This window comes from Pinus tabuliformis, chromosome 3_1 (assembly GCF_031772625.1).
Source record: "Pinus tabuliformis cultivar Carrire ecotype Pingquan chromosome 3_1, CPIR1, whole genome shotgun sequence".
NCBI classification, from domain to species: Eukaryota; Viridiplantae; Streptophyta; class Pinopsida; order Pinales; family Pinaceae; genus Pinus; species Pinus tabuliformis.
In genome coordinates this window covers 255,282,694-255,302,665 of record NC_142301.1, presented here as the reverse complement: position 1 = coordinate 255,302,665, position 19,972 = coordinate 255,282,694, and the positions used below count along the sequence as shown (strand labels likewise).

The 19,972-nt window shown below is 34.6% G+C and overlaps 2 protein-coding genes across 2 annotated transcripts; both read left to right on the top strand.

Annotated features, from left to right (window-relative positions):
• Nucleotides 1–383: 383 nt before the first annotated feature.
• LOC149186765 (uncharacterized protein At1g24485-like) lies at nt 384–2,549 on the top strand. Its single transcript, XM_089409447.1, has 6 exons — nt 384–459; nt 623–1,169; nt 1,283–1,747; nt 2,048–2,119; nt 2,270–2,338; nt 2,447–2,549. Exons 1-6 carry the CDS (start codon nt 384–386, stop codon nt 2,547–2,549), a joined length of 1,332 nt encoding a protein of 443 aa, XP_089265573.1.
• A 1,728-nt stretch (nt 2,550–4,277) lies between these two features.
• LOC149186764 (putative LRR receptor-like serine/threonine-protein kinase At1g67720) lies at nt 4,278–10,674 on the top strand. The gene is made up of 13 exons (XM_089409446.1): nt 4,278–4,426; nt 4,541–4,702; nt 4,786–4,821; nt 8,041–8,109; nt 8,242–8,313; nt 8,420–8,488; nt 8,609–8,799; nt 8,939–9,147; nt 9,307–9,433; nt 9,526–9,594; nt 9,747–9,915; nt 10,005–10,137; nt 10,303–10,674. Exons 1-13 carry the CDS (start codon nt 4,278–4,280, stop codon nt 10,672–10,674), a joined length of 1,827 nt encoding a protein of 608 aa, XP_089265572.1.
• The last annotated feature ends 9,298 nt before the right edge of the window (nt 10,675–19,972 follow it).

Sequence of the window (19,972 nt, the reverse complement as noted above, 5' to 3'; positions counted from 1 at the left end):
TTTCTTTAATTTAGAATACTGATGTCAGATTATAAAAGATTTTTTACCCGTATTGACAGGATCATAATCAGAATACAAATTTAAGAAATTCATTACTATATTTAAGTTTTAAGTTGAAATCTCTGAAGATCATCGAATATTCTTTTCAAAAGTAACGAAAACAAGAAGACCAGCCACCATTATGGTGAAACACGGAGATCCCAACATCTGTTTTTGATGGTGAAACAGGGAGATCCCATCATCTGAGTAAATAGCATGATTCTGCTTTTATTTACAGTCTAAGGCAGCCGCCGGATGACAATATCCAGGTCAATATAATTAGAATCTCAGAAAAACACAAATCTCGCACATGTCCGAATCGTTCAATTGGTAGCAAGGGGAAAATGAGTTACCTCATAGGGATCCTTTGGCTGCTTATGAACGTGCTGTTATTGTGTGTGAATGTTATTGCTCAACCAGGTATTTCTGAAAATTTTAGAATTGAAGAAACAATATTTTAATTTTTCCGTTTTGTTTACTTTAGAATCATCATTGAATACTGTCAGTGGAATGCAACGTTTATTTTATTCTGTTGCCGTACACAAAACTTTATTTTGTCAATGAGTTGAATTTTGGATGGCAGGATATGTGAGTCTTGATTGCGGAGGTAAAAGAAATCACACTGCCGAAAACAACATAACATGGGTAACTGATGCTAATTACATAGACGTCGGCGAGACGGCAGACATAGACCTCGGGGATTTCTCTGATCAAACCTACGGTTCCTCCATTCATAGCCTACGGTATTTCCCAAAGCCTCTCAGAAAGTCTTGCTATCAGTTTCCAGTGGCCCCCAATGTGCCTTACCTCTTAAGAACATGGTTTGCCATCGGTAATTACACTGGATTCCAACGACAGCCAAGCTTCGGACTCTCTTATGAGACATTGGGTATGTTGTCCTACGCATACGTACCACCCCCATTTGGCATTCCATTGTTTCATGAAAATGTCATTATTAGTTTGGGCACAGTGTTGTATCATTGCTTCATCAGAACGTCAGAGACTGACGATCCCTTCGTCAATGGTATTGAGTTGAGGCCTCTCAAAGAAGGCATGTATAGACAGGCAAAGCCAGGACGATCGTTGAAAAAACTTGAAAGATTTGATTTGGGAGGAATAGATAAAGTTAGGTATATATTTCGAACTTTATCATGTTCACATTTTTCTGCTGTTGATGTTGCAGTGCTCATGTTATGCAGTTGAATTGATTGAACTCAATAGCTTTCTGTGTTGAACTAAGCAGGTATCCTGATGACAGCTTTGACCGTATCTGGTCACAAAATTTCGTTTTCCCTGTTTCTGGTGCATCTGGTGTACGGACTATAACTTCAAAAGACCCCATTTCAACAAAAAATACCCAAAATCTTCCCCCAAGTCTTATAATGCAAACGGCATGTATCTTGAACAGCTCAGCGTTTCCGATCAATGTTGGGAAACCGGCAGGGAGAAAATCAGTAGTGTATCTGTATTTGGCAGACATCGGAAACTCAGCTATGTCTCAATTGAGATCTTTTTCAGTCCTGATAAATGGGGTGAAAAGATCCGATGTCATCACAATGGTGGAAAATTACTCTACCCTAGAGCTAACATTCGAATCCAATGAAACAGATACACTCCTTCTTGTCCTAGAGAAGGCCGGTGACTCGACCAGTAGTCCTATAATCAACGCATTTGAGTCCTACCTAATAGCTGATACCGAACAGGCAACGTATGCACAAGATAGTAAGTTCCCTGACTAAACTTGCCATACTGAAATTACTCATATAATTCAATGTCTAACCAACTAGTTATTAAACTGCAGTTGAACCTCTTGACGTGATCAAAACCAGGTTTGGCATAAAAGATTGGATTTCGGATCCTTGCTATATAATCCCCTGGGAAGGAATTAGTTGTGATAACAGATCATCGGAGATAAGAATATCGGAATTGTAAGCTGAATCCTTTCTTTGTATACTGTATAACACTTGTGATTTATTGTATGAATTACTGATAATCCTCCTGTTGTCAGAAATTTGGCTGGAAGGAATTTTACAGGAACCGTACCGGCAGATATTGGACAGTTGACTGGATTAGTTAACCTGTAAGCACCAATGTACTTTTTTCAAGTTAAACATACTCCTAACGATATACGTAAACGCTCATTGAGATTAAAATGCTGATAAAAAGAACATCTTTATCTTTGAATATTATACTGCTACTGTCATTCATCCATTCGCCTTGGAATTACCAGGTCCCTTGGCAATAATAAGCTGATCGGAGCTTTGCCAAATTTTTCCAATTTAACTATGTTGGAGGGACTGTAAGTGTTTTCTTCTCAAAATAAGCCTTAGTTGGTCCTTCTTTTAATCTTAGTCATATTAGTCATTCAGCCTTGTCACTTTTTAATGTTAATTCCGTCGGTGTGCAGATATCTAGACAACAACAATTTAACTGGTAGTGTTCCAAACTGGCTATCTCAACTAAAGAACCTTAAAGAGCTGTACGTGTTGGCCATACTTTTATTGCTATGATTCCTGTTCAAAATCATAGAAAAGTAATTAGCAATTTGGTTTGCGACCAAGGTTAAAATGCTGTATAACTTTGTTTTTAAAAAGTGATTTATATATCCAGAATTATGTGTTAGAGTAGTCTTAACTAGTGAGTTATTAAATATTTAAAAAAAACGATATATGAAACTTTTGTTTAGGGTAAACTTGAATTTATATTTGTTTTTATATTAATAAACTAGTTTAAGATAAACTTTAAATTATTAATATGGGAGAGCGAGCTCAAATCTGCCAGCTAACTGTTTATAAATATGGTAAAAATTACCATATGTCATACTCTGAAACAAATTAAACGCATAGTCTAAACAGGCCAACTTTTCGTTAGAAATTCCAGAATGATGTCGATAACGTGGTGAGGACTAACCACTAGCAGAAGGAGCTTTTGAAAAAGGATGAAATTCGCCTCCATAGACTCCAACCTCGATTGCTTTCCCATCCTTCAACCATAGTTTAAAATGCGTGCTTTCCTATCATTCAACCAGAGCTTAAAATGCGTCATTAAAGTAGAAGCAGAGGCACTTCAATTCAAGATTTTCAATCAGATCGGGGAGGAAATAGCATAGGGAGGATTCTTCTCAGATCAAGGATGAGATAGAAAATGTGGAGAATTTTACAAGACAAGAGGAAAAGTGTGTCTAAAGAACAAATCGAGGAGAAATATAAAATCCAATTTTGGCCCAAGTTAATACAAAGATTTTCAAATTAACAGAGTCGTACTGATTGAAATAGGAAAATTGGATTTTAGACCTAATTCTCAAGAATCATAGATATAGAAATTTTAAAATTAAGAGTTATGTTGATTTAATAAAGTTTAAATTATATGTGACATGAGAGCAAACGGGTTTCTAGATGGAATTCTAAACCTAGCTTTCTAGAACCATAGATGCAAAGATATTCAAATTAACAAAATATACTGATTTAGTTTTTACCCAGATTTTCAGTAACCTAAATAAAGGTGTATTGTTTTAATAAAACTTTTATCTTCAAGTAATGGCTTTGAAGGACATTCAACACTAAATTATCATTTTAGAAATTAGATTTTATAAATAATTTTTAATTTAAAAGAATTGATTATCTTTTAAGAAAATGACTATGAAGCCACACCTAAAAACCTTAATGAAACTCAAAGATTAGGGAACATATTGTTAAAATTAAGGGAGAATGTATTATTAACTTAGTAGCGTGTGAATCTTAGTTTAGGAATTAGTTCCTACATTTTAAGTGGTTGTTTTAACTTTCCTACTTGCATGTAAACTATATATATTCTTGATGATTAATGATGAAGTGTAGAGCGTTTTGCCAGAGACAGTCTCCAGGTGAAGCTCTTCACATGTGAGCTGCACAGTTTCTGAATATATGTTTGTTTCTTCTATTTTTCAACCTGGTATCACAGCGTGAGGGTTGAGTTGAGTTAGAGCCAGTCTCCTTTTGTGATTGGGTGAGTGCCTTAGCTGGAGAATTGTGACCCTTAATGGTGGAACGAAGGAGGCCTGGTGAGGAGACGAAGTGCTGAGGAAGAGAACGAATTTTTTTTCCTTTCCTCTCATGAAGCAGCCAGCGTGAGATTTTGGTATATATTTCGCGCTGGTCAACTGAGGTTTAGTGGGGAGGCAGTGCGGGTCTTGGGCTCAATTAAGCGTTGTTAGCTCTTTCCTCTATGAATTTCATTCAGCGCGCCCAATAAGCGCGAATATGACTAATGAATTACGCGCTGCTACTGGTGAGTTGGCAGCTTGTGAGTTGGCAGCTTGTGGGAGCAGATCAGTCGACTCGCAAAGAGGTGTGCTGCTGTTGTGTTTCTGGAGTGGTGGTCAGGCGTGGAGAAGATCATTGGTGTGTAGGTGCAGATCGCTGCAGGATTGATAGTGCAGGTCGAGCGAGAGGTGATATGTGCAAAGCCATGGATCGAAGATGAACTTGTGGTGTCGTGGATCTACGTGCATTGGTGCATCCAGATCGGTGGTGACAAGGATCAATGCACTCTCGGAGGGTGATGTCATGGGTCCGTGGATCTGCGTGTTTGTTTTTCCTCTACCTATTGGTGCAAGTCCATTCAGAGGGTGCGTCTGTGTGGATCAAGCAAGATTGAGCTGCTCGTGTGTGGTGCAACGTGAGAGGTGAGCTGTTAGCGGTTGCATTTTTTCTTTACACACTGATCATCTCAGTTTTTATTACTGCAAACTGATCTGTGGCTCTTCAGTGGATCTGTGGATGATAAAAGGGTGATCAAGCGATGGTAAGTCTATGGATTTGTGGATACAACACCTCCTATCAAAGGGCATCGAGGTCGAGGATCTGGTTGCGGAGCAGTAGATCTGTGAGTCTGTGGATCTATGGCGCCCATCGTGGGTTTACGACAACCTTTGCAGAGGTACAAACCGTGTGGAGGAGATCCAAACTCTGTTATTTTGTCACTCTAGTGAGATCTATCAAGCCTCCACAGTTTTCAATTTCGAGCATGCCCTAAAATAGTTTGTCTCCATATAACCAACCGCTCTCACATTCAGAAAGAAGACCTGGTTGTATTTGTTGTTATCAACCCGGTGGCCCATCCCTGTTTTATGTGGGAGTTGCAAGTTAGGCGATGAAATCCACAACGTTGTTGGTCGATTGCCAATTTCTGCAAAGAAATGTTTCTTTTTCATTAAAGGTGTGATTTGCATTTTTTTTTTTTAATTTATGCATATGAAGTCGATTCCCAATCTTGATTGAATGAATGCCAACGCTTTTTTTACTAAATGAGATTGAATTTTCTAGCTTGGAGATCGATACTTAGATCGCTAATATTGCTCAATAAGTACCAAATCGCATCACTAGGTACTTTGATTATTTGGTGGCCAATACTGTTGGCATTTTAATAGTGTTGTTGAAGGCATCTCGATTGTTGAAGAGTGTGGATTTTGTGTTGAATCCATAGGTTGGCTTTTCACGATGAATAATCAGATGGCAGAGGTGTACTTGAACAAGAGAAATAAGTTCGATGGGACCAATTATTCTAATTGAAAATTCAAGCTGCAAACCCTGCTTGAGGGGCAAAGTGCAGGGCGATTGCAAATGGGTATGAATTGAAGCCGATTGCAGCAGGAGGTAGAACAATTGCAGCAATTCACGATTGGGAGAAGAGGGAGAACAAGGTGAAAGTTTTGTTGAAATTGTTAGTGAAAGACTACATTATCCCTTACATCAGAGAGTGTAAATCAACAAATGAGAAGTAGAAAACTCTCAAGGATTTGAATGAGATAAAGAATACAAATTGCTTATTATTCCTGAAGAGCAAGATTCTCTCCATTTAAATGGAGGAGAATGAATTAGTCGCAATATTCTTCTTTCGGATCAAGGATCCGAGAAATAAGTTCGCTGATATAGGGGAGACAATATAGAACATTGATCTCATCATGATTACTATCAATGGTATGAATGGCGATTATCAAATGTTTATTATAGGCCTGAACGCAACAGAGAAATCCGCCAATTTCGAAGAATTGACAAGGATTCTAATGCAACAGGGAGAGAGGTGGATGACTGTGAAACCCGACAATTCAAACCTTGCATTAATGACGAAGAAAAAGCCTTTTAGAGGGAAGACAAGTGCAGGACAGAATGGTGGAGGTACACCACAAAGAAAGCCACCTCAAGGTATGTCTTCAAACAAAAGTGATTCAGGAACCAAATGGTTTTGTAATGGTAGAATTAGTCATATTGCTAGAAATTGCCATAAGAAGAAGCTTGATGAAGGAACATGTAGGGCACTTTGCTTATGAAGATCAAAATCAAAATCTCATACTTTTTGTATCTGATTCTGCTTTCTCTACTAAGAATGATGAAGCAGAAACTTAGTTTGTGGAATCAGGCGCTTCCACTCACATGACAGGTAACAAGCACTCGTTCGATTTTTTTTTAAAGAAACCAGCGATAGAACTAATATATACCTTGGTGATGACAGAACTACCCAATCGAAACACATGGAGACTTCCTGTGATTTTTCTTGATAACAAGATTAGGAAAATCTGAATACGATATATGTGCCCAGAACTAAAAAATAAAAAATAAAAAATTATGTTTCAATGATTTCAGATGAGAAATTGACGATAAAGGTTTTTAAAATCTATTGTATCATTAAGGATTTGCGAGATAAACATAAACTAATTGCACCTGGAATTCGAGTTAAAAACCTGTACACCAAGCCTCGATAAGAAGAAATCTATATCAAGCATCCCAATAGGATAAAGCGATTTCGTAAACATGAAACCCATTAGGAGTGTAAAATATAATTATGCATTCGATCTTTTTCAACTCAACGTAGGGATGTTAGGATTCCATAAACATGAAACTCACTAGGAATGTAAAATATGACCATGTTTTACGTCTTTTTTAAATCAACGTGGTACAATTATGCCTTCTATGTTTACTGTAAATCTAATGTTAAAATCTTAATGTGCTTTTATTTTTTTACAAATTTAATACATAACCATGTATAAATTTAATTTACTTATTAATAATTATTAAGTCTTAAAGATTTTAAATTTTATAGAATATATTAGAATATTTTTAGTAGTATTTGTAAATGAAAATTCAAATGTTATGAATTATTTCTAAATTTGTTATTTTTATTATTAATTTATTTTAAATTAATTAATTAATTAAAAACATTTCATATCAACATGTTTTATAGTGAACATGCAGTATTGATAAGTCATAATATTAGTTTATGATATTGTAACAACAACTATTTATAAGTTAAAATTTTTGATAATAAAATAAAATAAATATATATAGTTATAAATATTATTACATATTATTTTAAATTTATATGTTTAATTCACATATATATATTATAATTAATCTGAATTCAATTTAAAATGAAATTACAATTTAGTTAACTTTGTCATTTTTCTAATTTTGATAATGTCATATGTGTTTTAGATTCTTCCGATAAATTAATTTTTATCATAATTTAGAGGGCATTTAATTTATATAAATATCCTATTAATTTTGCATATCAATAAACACAATGATTATAGATTTTGAAATAATAAACTTGGTTTATCTTAAATAACGGTAAGAGAACATGGTGATATGACTACCTGCGAATTATACACTTTGGAAAAACAAACTTTAATAATAATTTGCTGAGAGGAACACCATTGATACAAACAAAAAAAGAGATGTTAGACAAAATTTTATCTATGCCGGTGATAGAAAAGTCAATCTGTCCAAACTTAACAATAATTTTAGATTTTGAAATACATGGCTGTGATATATTGTTTTGATGATATATATATATATATATATATATATATATATATATATATATATATATATTATACCGTTTACATTTAACGTAATGCGTGTTTGCTCAATACTATATTAGCTCTGGGCCTCTTTCTTTTTTTCTTTTTTTTTTTTCATATGATATTAGCTCTGCGCATTCAAGCGTTCGTGTTTAAATTACCAGGTCACTTAATAATAACAATCTTGTCGGATCGTTGCCAAACATGTCAAATTTAACCGCGTTGGAGAAATTGTAAGAAAGTTTACCTCTCTTTGTTCGATCTTTTCTTAATAGTCAATCTTACCGGCGCACCCTCACCCCAAAAAGAGAAATCGCCATTTTACATTTCAAAAAATTCAGTTATTTAGACAGCTTGTTGTGCAGACATCTAAGCAACAACAACTTGAGTGGTCCTGTTCCGGAGTGGCTATCACAACTCCAGAACCTCAAAGAACTGTACGTTTATCTCCCATACGTTCTTTTTGCCATATGTTGATCTAAATAAAGAAAAAAATAATTACAAATATATTAGAGCAACCCTTTTTATCATTATGTCGAACAGGTTTATAGAGAATAATAGTTTCAGCGGTGCAATTCCTCCACAACTTGACAAGACTTCATTGAATTTCAGGTAATTTAATATCACAATTTTTATTTATTTGATTAACAAAAAATTCCCCTTCTCATATGTTGATGTTGAGGCTTTGACTTGTATATTCATTCAGAATCTCCTTCATTTTGTTTATTCCAGATACTCTGGAAATGGCTACCTCTGCATTCGTACGCGTGATGGGAAGTGCGTCCTGTATTATTCCAGAAAAGGCAAATCGAATGTTGTCCTCGGATTAGCCATAGGCGGAGTTTTAATAACTTGTTTAGCATTGACGGCGGGTGTTGCTCTACATTTACATAAACGCAGTTCAAAATACCTTCTCAATATGGGTATTACCGTACACTGGAGGAAAGTCAGGACAAGAGAAAAGAAAGGTCTAGAGATAAGTTTATCTACAATTTTTCAATATGCAACATCGTGGGCAACCTCTGTAACAAACTACATAAAAATATGCTTTCGTGATTGCAGGCCACTCGATGATGAAGGTCACGAATACAACAAAGTGTAGGGCCTTTACTGCAGAAGAGATTACATCAGCGACAGACAACTTTAGTCGGCAGATTGGGCAAGGTGGGTTTGGATCGGTTTTCTTTGGTAAACTACCCCCAGGAAAAGAAATAGCTGTGAAAGTGCTCTCACTACACTCCAGACAAGGAATTAACGAGTTCCGTAATGAGGTAATTCCGAGATGCTTTAAGATTTGCATGTCGTGGTTTTGGCCGCACTCATATATAACAACAACAAATATGTATGTAAAATAACCCATTTCACTTGATTAGCAGATTGAATATAATTCTTTACAGAATCCACCATAAGACATTTCACTTTATGAGCAGATTGATCTTCTTTCGAAAATCAACCATAAGAACTTGGTGTCGTTACTGGGATATTGTAACGAGTCAAGAGAGGTGATGCTAATCTACGATCATATGTCTGGAGGGTCCCTAAGAGACCACCTTTATGGTAAATAATTTGCTTATTAATTTTGTTCCATTCACCTATACGAAAAATTATAGAGAGCTAAGAACATATTTCAATTTGCATTTACATTCCAGGTTCTGGCGCTGAACATTCAGCACTACCTTGGAAAACGAGGCTTAAAATAGTTTTAGATGCAGCAATGGGTAACTCTTTTCCCTAAACTGCTTTCATCGGCCGTATATTTTTGTGATCTAAAAATTCGTTCATTTTATCCACACTGTGTACTCTTGATCGACATCTTTCTCATGTTATCCACACGCTATCTTTAATGAAGGATTGGAGTACCTGCACGTAGGTTGCACCCCAAGGATAATTCACAGGGATATTAAGAGCTCCAACATCCTTTTAGACATTTTTATGACCGGAAAACTAGCCGACTTTGGTCTGTCAAAGATGACAGCTGATGGGGAGGCTTCACATGTGACCACTATGGTGAAAGGAACGCCAGGATACATGGATCCAGAGTATAATATCCCACAGAGTAACTTGTACTTTGTTTGCTAGAATATTCCTAATAATTCTTGATGCTGACTGATTTGTGACGTTTCAGCAGTTATTTTCGCACTCAAATGTTGACTGAGAAGAGTGACGTATATAGTTTTGGAGTGGTGTTGCTAGAAATCATCTGTGGCAGACCACCAATATGTACAAATCTACCTGAAGACGAACTTAACATCATTCAATGGGTAAGGAATTTGATTATCATTCTATATAGGTAACACCAACCTCTTAATTGATAGTTCATTCAATTACATGTTCCTATAGTTTATGATATTTAACTACGTTTTCCTAATGTTGTGATTTATGACAATCCAATGAAATTTATTTAATATATTTGGACGTATTTATAGGTGGCATCGTATGTGTCTGGGGAGAAGGATGGAGATCCCAGCAAATTAGTTAAGGGGGAAATTCAAGAAATCGTAGACAAGAGGATGGGAGACAACTACGAGATTAATGCGATCGTTGATTGTGCCAAACTGGCTCTTAGATGTGTCAATGCTAAGCCAACTTGTAGGCCTACTGCAAGTGAAGTAGTGACTTCAATAAAAGAGATTATCAGAGAAGAGAGTAATAAGAACGCTGTGCCAGTTTCAGGAGAAATTTTTATTGGACCTGGAGATTGGGAGGTCCAGCCCATTCGTCTACACGATGAGTACAGTAGACCCAGTGATATGCTGTGGCATGACAACAGCTGCAACCTCAGTCAAGTAGGAAGATGATTGGAAATGTAGAATATCCATTACATGGGTGTAGATTTAAGGAAAGGAACGTCAATGAAAATGCCTCCTTATTACTCTCATCATAGTAACTTTAAATTAGAACATGTATTTAGAGATATTCTTATTTAATAAAGTTTCTCTGGTCAATTGGATGGCCTTTAACAATTGATCTTGCACTTCCCGTCTGGAATGAAATTGAACAAACCACCCAGGGCAAGGAGAACATGAAACCCAAACCCGATATATTCTCCATATGTGCTTCATTCAATCCTTACAACTAGATCCCTATAATCACTTTATTTTGGGGCATAGCTATTCTTCTTTAATAAGGTTGCGTTTCTCAATTCAAGGGCGTTCAACTTAAATCACATGCTTCGTGTTCAAAGTTTATTACCAGGTTTGCAATCAGATTGGTCTATATATATTTTCTAAGTTTAAAATGAAATATAACCAAAAATAAAAAATAGTAAATAGTAAGATATAAATATTAGTAAACATAAAAAAAATAAAGATGAAATATAAGATAAAATAGTAAGATATAATCATTAATAAACATAAAAATGCTATCAGAAATATGGAAATGTAATTGCATGGGGTCATCAATGATTTTTCCGATCTACATCTCGTCTAGCCTCACCTTCTAACTTTACTTGTCTTTTCTGAAGCACATATCGCTATGACTATGATTTTAATTTCACATCAGTTTGTGTTATATATAAAATATTCTTCACAATATTTAAAAAAATAAAATTACCTTCATGATATAAAAATCAGATTTTATTATATTACAAAAATGTTATTTGTTTAATATTTTAAATTAATAAATATGCAAGTATTTAATATATATATATATATATATATATATATATATATGTGGATTTTATTATTTTTATGTTTAAACTTCTCATTTTAATTTAATTACTAAATTACTAAATTACAATTTTACTTTTAAAAATTACATGTAACAAACTTAAAGCTGGTTCTGGTCTGTGTGTCACATACAAAATCAAGTATTAACATTACAGCACTTCAACCAATGAAAAATACCAATGTAAGAAACATCAATGCATTTCACATGTGGATATCAATCAATCTTAAAGCATTGCAATAAAGAATATCAACAAAATCGAATAAAAGAAAAGAATATAGACCAAATACAATTCCTTAGATGGTAATGGTCTGTTCACCTCCGATTCCTATAATCAATGAAAAGTACAAATGTAAAAGGTATCAATGTATTTTAGATGTGGATATCAATCAATCATAAAGCATTTAGTTAAGGAATATCAACCAAATTCACTTGAATGGATGTCAATCAATCATTAAGCGGTCCATTAAAGCATATCAACCAAATTCAGATAAAGAAAAGAATATGGACCAAATACAATCTTTTAGATTGTATAATGATCTCCTCATCTCTTGCCATATCATTGGTTGGTTGATTTGTTTTTCTTTTCCCTTTTTTTAAATTGAATTGTATATATAGAAAATAAAATAATATTTATAATGTTCTAGTGAAAATCATTTTTTAATTTATATATTATTTTAATCATCACATATATAATAATGTAGTCTTTACATTAACACTGGTTGAAAAATGAGATAAAATAATGGAAGACAAGGTAATGGAAATAATAATACAACTCAGGGAATGATTGTTGGCATTTTTTGTTCTTTTCTTATATCTTCAAGAATTTTCCTCAACCAAATTACTTTATAAGTAGCACTACATAATATTTTGTACTCAACTTCAGTTGATGAAAAGGAAACAATTTATTATGTTTTACTTCTACATGATATGATACAAAGCTAAACACATACCCTATGGTTGAATTTTTCTCATTAGAATTGGTAGTCCAATCTAAATTTGAATAACCTGCATATTGACATCAAATGTATCAATATATTTAATACCAAAATTAATGATCTCTTTTAGATATCAAATACTCTCTTCATTGCTTTGTAGTGGCTTTCATGAGGCTTGGCCATGAAGTTGTAGGGATGTTGATTGAATATGTTATTTCTAGCTTGGTTGTAATGAGATAGTCTAGAATTCTAACCAACTAATGATACAATGCACCATCCACTTCTTTTGTCCTAGCACCACTAGAGTTTAGCATTCTATTTTCTATGAAATGACATTGCCCTACAATGATTCATATTGTACCTTTTAAGTAGATCCATAGTATATTTTCTTTGTGTGACTAATGTCTTGCCAAATTCCCTCCATATTTCAAGATCTACACAATAATGCAATTCACTAAGGTCTTTCATCTCATAAAGTAGTGGCAATTGTCTTTTAATTTCTTCACTCAACTTAGATGCATTTCCTATTATAATAAAATGACCAACATACAAAGAAATCAAAGAAGGATGCCCCTTATGATATGACTTCATCTAAAGGTTAGGATTAGTCTTCCTTTCCATAAAACCTTTTTGATGTAATAAATAATCAATGTTCACATACCAAGATATTGGTTCTTGCTTCATCCATAAAAATCTTCCTTTAATTTGCAAAAAATATGCTCTTGACCTTTGTTTACAAATCCTTATAGCAGAAAAATATACACTTTTTCATTTAATTCCTCATTCAAAAACACGGACTTGACATCTAATTCATCTATTTTCTAATTATGTTTTGTAGCTAATGCAATAATTAGGCTAATTATGTTTACTTAGTTACTTGTGCAAAGTGTTTTCATAATCTATTCCCTCTTTTTGTTAATAATGATTTTAACCAAAATAACTTTGTATTTATCTATACAACCATCAACATATTTCGTTTATTTGAATATCCATTTGCATCCTATAGGAACTTTATTTCCAAGAAATTTTATTAATTCTCTTGTATAATTTTTCATTATGGGAATCGGCTCTTCCTTCATTGCATCTCTCCATTCTTTATGCTCTTTAGTTTTTTCAAAATTTAGAGGTTATATGGCATTAATTACTTCATTCATTGAGGCCTAGTTTTTATACCGTATAAGAAATTGAGTTTGCCATTGTGACCTCTCTGGTGGTTCACTATTGTCTCCTCCTCTTACCTTTTGTGGTGAATAATCTCCTCCTATTAGTGTGCTCCTCTTAGTGTACTTTGGTTGCTTGAAGTGTCTAGGTCACTGGATTCTTCCTCCTATTTCTATTCTTATTCACCACTTTCTACTTCTTTTCCATTGTCATCATCATCATCAGAAATATGGCATGCATCACAATTGTCCAAATTATATCCTTCTTTTGTATTCTCATGAAATAACACATATATACTTGCAAAAAACTTTATGTGTGCATGGATCAAACGTCTTATATGCTTTTCGATCAAAGCAATAAAAAATAAAAATGAAGTTGATTTCTCTTGCATCACGTTTTCTCCTATCTTATGAAAATGAGAAAATGTTATTCTTCCAAATATTCTTAAATGAATTACTACTAGTTTGTAGCCATAAAGAGCTTCAAGAGGAGTTTTATGGTCCAAAAATATTGTTGGAATTCTATTTTTTAATTAAATAGCAGTACTAATATGTAACGTACCTCTTGAGTCTACCCTGAGAATTGGCTACTAGGCTCCCTTCCTGGTAATTTTTCCTTTGTTTATAATTAATATTTGACCATCATCTCTTGTAATATTTTTATTCCTTGCATGAACAAGTATTATTTTTTTCACTATACTCATTTTCTTAACAGTTAAACAATATCAAGATACGAAACCAATAGTACCGCATACACCTTGTATGCTTTACCGAATCTAAGATGGGACCTTTAGGTTCATTATACAACTTACTCATCAAATCCATCATTAAGCACAATTTACAAATTGTGGAAAAGAACTAGTCATGGCAGCAAAACCAATACATTCATTGGTTAATCCCCACTAGCATTAATGGACACATTAACTTGAGTCTATTACGATTAACCTGGCCATGCATTAGGATCATAGTTTTATAGACACAACCAAAAGTATTACTGATATAACTTTATGTAACAGGAAAAATCGTTAAGCTAGCCTCATCGAGCAAGCATGCTATAGATAATCCACATGCATATATGTCTTATGCAGAAATATCTGCCATGTTAAACCAAAGACATTATATAACATTAAATGCATACTATGTTCCTTCACTAAACATATTGATGATCAAGATTAGATTCACTGCATATCTCATGCAACCTATTGAAGCCTTGAAAATCGTTGCTTCAACATGGGGGAAAACCACCGGGTCTGGACCTTGGTTGGTATCTCCTTTTCTGTTTGGAGTAGTGGCTCGGATTGGCGATAATGGGACCAGTTTCCCAATCTATTTAATGTTTCTACTGATGGGGTGATATGTGATGTTTTAAAGTAATGTATGAGCTAAAGGTAATATAATATAAGCTAACAATCACATGCATTTTATCCTAATTTAAGCACCATCTAATTATGAATATACCCGAGACTAAATTGATGTATGCGATCTACAATAATATCTGAAGACAATTGGTAATAAAGATCATTCAATTGCGATAATAAGTGAATCTGTTTTAACAATAATCGTTTCGTATAAAAAGTTAGCCAAAACGATTGTGAAAGATATATCGCATAATGAATTATTCATATATTCAATATAAAATATAAATCATCACCATACAGAAGTGCAATAATGGAAATCAAAATTCAAATTGTACAATAATGGAAATCAAAATTCAAACTTTCATACATAAACAATTCGAAAAGGAATCATTGCTTAATACACAAGTAAAAAGCATTACGAGATAAAAATATCATTTATAATACCACCTACTCATGTGTTTCAACAGTATTAATGTATCTTCAGTCCATTCAACACCATCAAAGAGTACAAAAGTGCAATTTCAGTAGAAGATGCTAAATCAGATAAAAATAAATCTTGTTCCATTAATTTCACCATAACTTCTTCAAAGGGACAAAAGTGAATGTTTTGAAGACTGTTTCTGATAAAATTTTGGACCCCTCTATAAATGCATGAAAGGGGTTTAAATACTTAAACTATAAAACTAAAAATATATTATTACAAAAATAGTTGAGGAGGTTTAAATGACCTGCCTTAATTTGTGCAAAAATAAAATCAAAATGGAAATAAACAAGGTGACTAATTATCATGGATTTGGTCCTTCAGATTGCAAATATCCATCATGGGCTTGAGCTTTGTTGGTTGAACGATTCCAGCTTTCAACTTTCCACGGAATATGACATCGGTCAGTGCTGGCGCCATTTTCATTGTAGAAGTGGTTAGGCATCACAAGGTCATCCATTGGCTGTGAGGTTTTACCAAATGTTCCAATATGCCTCTTGGTTTAAACTGGTAGTTTTCCTTATCACTTCTGGTTTTTCTTCCACTGCCTATTTCCATTGTTGTTCAAGCTCTTTCACATTAGGTAGGAAACCTGGAATGGACTCTGCTGCAAGATTGGCATATGTAAATTTTCATTGATATTTTCTATGACACTATTTGCTATTGTTGCTGTGTCTGTTGTTGCCTTTTCTGCTTCTTTAATTCGAGAATCCCAGCTCGCAAATAGGATTTCTTTATGCGATTATTCTAGCTTGGGCAGGTCGACCTTTCTCCCATCTTTTGTATTTTTCCAAGCAATAAAATCATAGACCTTTTTAAATATCTAATCGTATTCAAGTCTCATTTCCACGACTTGACTTGTCAGTTTATCGCTTATTTCACAATAAGATTTCCACAGTGAAATACTGTGGCAAAAAAATTCTTTTTGGTGCATCAACTGGGAGTTAATAGCGAGTGATCAATTTTTGGATCGTCTTTATGTAGATCAGTTATTGCCTGTATCTGTGTTTCCTTCTCAGCTTAGCTGGTTCGATGTTCTATTTGAATCTGCTCGAATTCCCGTTGTAGTTTGCCTAACCGTATTTCTGCCTGCTGGTCGAATTTTTCTTGCTGTAATTATTTCTCAAGTAATGTTATTTTATCTTCCTTTTCTCTAAGAAAAATTTGTAGTTTTGTTGCTTTGTCTATGGTTGTTGTAGCATAAGCACCTACAAATTGTGAGAGTCTAGTAAGATTGGCGGATGGGTCAACGAGTGAGTCTTTCCATAGAACATCCATTGGTTCATTTTCAAGGGTAGTAGCAACCGTAGAGTCCAATTTCCTTTTCTTTATTTCTCTTTTCACCATGGCCTTATGTTGTGGGTTGTAAAACACATCTAGAGGGGGATTCCTTAAATTCTCAAAACTATTTTGGAAGTGGGGGTAACAGGGGTGTGCTATACCTCTTGTATATTTGCGGTCTCTTCCACTATAATTTTTAGATTTGTTTTCTGTTTAGGAGTTTTCAACTATGGCGCCTATTCCTCTGTGTTGAGACTTTTATTAAAATTGTCCCATTATTCCTCTAAATCAATTACCAGGGGGTTTATTGGTTGTGCGGAGGTAGTGGGGCTTTCAGCCTACTTACTGACTGAAGTTTCTTAAGCTATTTTCTGTGTAGACTGGGCTGTATCCTTTACTGAATCCATGCTTCTGATTTTCCCATTTTGTGATGACTCTTGTGATTCCTTGGTAGAATTATCTTGAGATTCTGCTACAGAATCAGTCTTAGAATTTTCTTTGGATTCACCTTCTATAGTCACACGAGGAGTAGGCTTCCTTATTGGTTCAATCAATAATTGCTCCAATGGGACCTTTGCTAACCTCCTTTCTCTGTAACTGTAAAACTTTTCCAGATCTTCACGGTCAAAAAGTAGTTGTGCCATATGCTTCCCCTCTATGAAGGTGTTTTTATGCAAAAATATGTCATCAAAGGCACCCTCCTCATTACTGAATACCTTTATTTTCACTGGAGTGGTGAAATTTTCGATAGTGTTGAATGGGTCATATTGCCTTCCAGAGAATTTAGGTAATCACAGAGATAACATGTTCTCTGCTTCTTTGAATGCATGCCCTAGGTCATGTAATGCAAATTCTCCACACTGTATAGGGAATGTAGGCCAGATGGCCTTTTTTTATTCCTTTAATGTCTTGCTCATTCCTCCCTCACTAGCTATTTGATAGGCTATCTCTCTAGCCATCAATTTATCTGGAACATAGTATGGGAGGACATGGGGGTAGGTGATGCTGCCAAAAACCCTGATATATGTAAATATTTCCTCCCCAAACCATCTGGCCACTGGGAGGATGTCTACTTTAGCTTCTTGGGAAAACCTGGGGGCATCTCAATTATAAAGCCTCTTGTGAATATGGAGCATAACTCCATGACAAATCTTGAAAAAATGTGGTTGAAAATTGGATTCCCACATGTCCTTGTGGTATATGTGAATGGGAAGTAGATTTCGAACAATCCATTTCCATCCCATGATAGGGAATTTAGAACTAAAACAAATTGCATCTATGACATTTGCATCCATAAAAAAATGGAGGGTAAATGCTCAAAGCAACACTTCTTTTCCTTCTATACTCGATAATTGTTTTTGCTAAATTGTGAGCCAAAATTTGTGCCCAATTCATTACATTTGCATTAACAACTGCATCTATTAATGGCAACCACTCTGGGGAGAACTTAGTACTATCAGGTTTTCCAATCAGTTTACATAACATGATCGTTGCAAAACTATGAGGGGGACAAACAGGCGAAGTAGTGTACATACCATTTTTCTCTTTTTTTATTTTTTCCTTATTATTCAACCAGGTCTGGGTGCAGTCTGCTGGGTCATCATTCTCTTTGCGAAACTTCTCCATGAACTGCCTGTTGTAGATGACTTGTGGCTCTGGAAGGTGGTACATAAGCCATAGGTTTTTGGGGGTAAAAGATCCCATAACCTCTTGGCTTCTTGTCTTGAATTTTCTCTCTGAAATGTTGCTTCATTAATAACCCATTTAACCATGTCGGTATAAGATATTATCTTCGGCCGTGCTCTATGTGGTGCAAAAATGAGCATGCCATCTCTAACATGGAAGCGTATGAGGAATCACGTCCATCAAATGTAATTTTTGTTTCCATAATCCTTCGTTGCTCCTCCTCTAGAATATTATGCATAGCCTCCCATGTAGAGGTTCCTCCCTCTCTGTTACATGTAGGATTCGTAAACAGAGGAGTTGTTTCTGACTTCTCAGAGGTGACTACCTTTCCTTTCTTCACCATTGTTATCAATGCTTTGCTCTGTGGATTGTCCTGAAAGTGAATAACAACAGCTATCGTATACACAAATATGAACGTAAAATGTAATAATGCAGATAGCTTGTAAAGGTGATAAAAGGAGTTCTATTTGAACGCATGTAAGAAGATATCATATCACTCTAATTGGATTTTCACACATAAATGCAGTTACCTCTTACTAAATGCGCACTAATGATTAGTTATCCCTTAGCTTGAATGCTCAAAAATGTTCGCATCGTAAAATGGGAAGAAAGATTCTAGGTTAACAATCCCTTAAACTGCGATGATAGCGATTGTGCGATTTGCGAAGCAATATCACATATCGCAATATCGCAATATGCCTTTTGCCTTTGTTACCTCTCATTGTGTTTCTGCGAGATGCGAGCCGCTCGTTAGTCGTTTCAAAACATGGCTAATTGGCATGTTTATCCTCAGTAAAAGACCTTTTTTTAGTGATTGGCAGACTTAAAATGCTTGCTTATGATATGTTTAGGAGTGCGTCCAGGTCTTGATCACATTTCACAATATCGGCTGGTGGTATGCATACGGTGTTCATTTGAATGCTTGAAATGCAATCTGATAAAGGTTACAATGCCATCACGGTTTCACATCTCACATGTTTTACAATAACCTTTTTAAAGCAGGTCCTTTATGAATGGTGATATGCAATGCGAGACTTATGCCTAGAAAACTTAAGGACTTAGTTTATGTCATATTTTATGATAGTTTCGAGCATAGAGTCCTTAATTAATCATTTTTGGAGGGTTAAAAAGGTCTTTTGGTGGGTTTTAATCATGTTATATGTGAGAAGGTAGGTTTTTAGTAGTTTTTATAAAAAAGGTGGGTTTTGATTGTTATCTTTGATTTATTCCAAAAATAAAAGAAATTCCTAGATGCTAAGTTTTGTTTTTTGGAATAGATTTTTTGAAGGGTCCCATTTATTAACGTAATAATAACTGCTATCATTAATAAATGGGTGGTTGCTGAATACCACAACAATTGGCGATTCACTTGGAAGAACCAGTTATCTCTTAGATTTCTTTGAAATTCTAGAACATTCAAAATAAAGATAGCTTTGAAAATAAAATAAGTTACATGGAATATAGGGTAAAAAGTACATCTCTTTATTAATAAACAACATCTACTTAATTACCGTTCTTTTGATTAT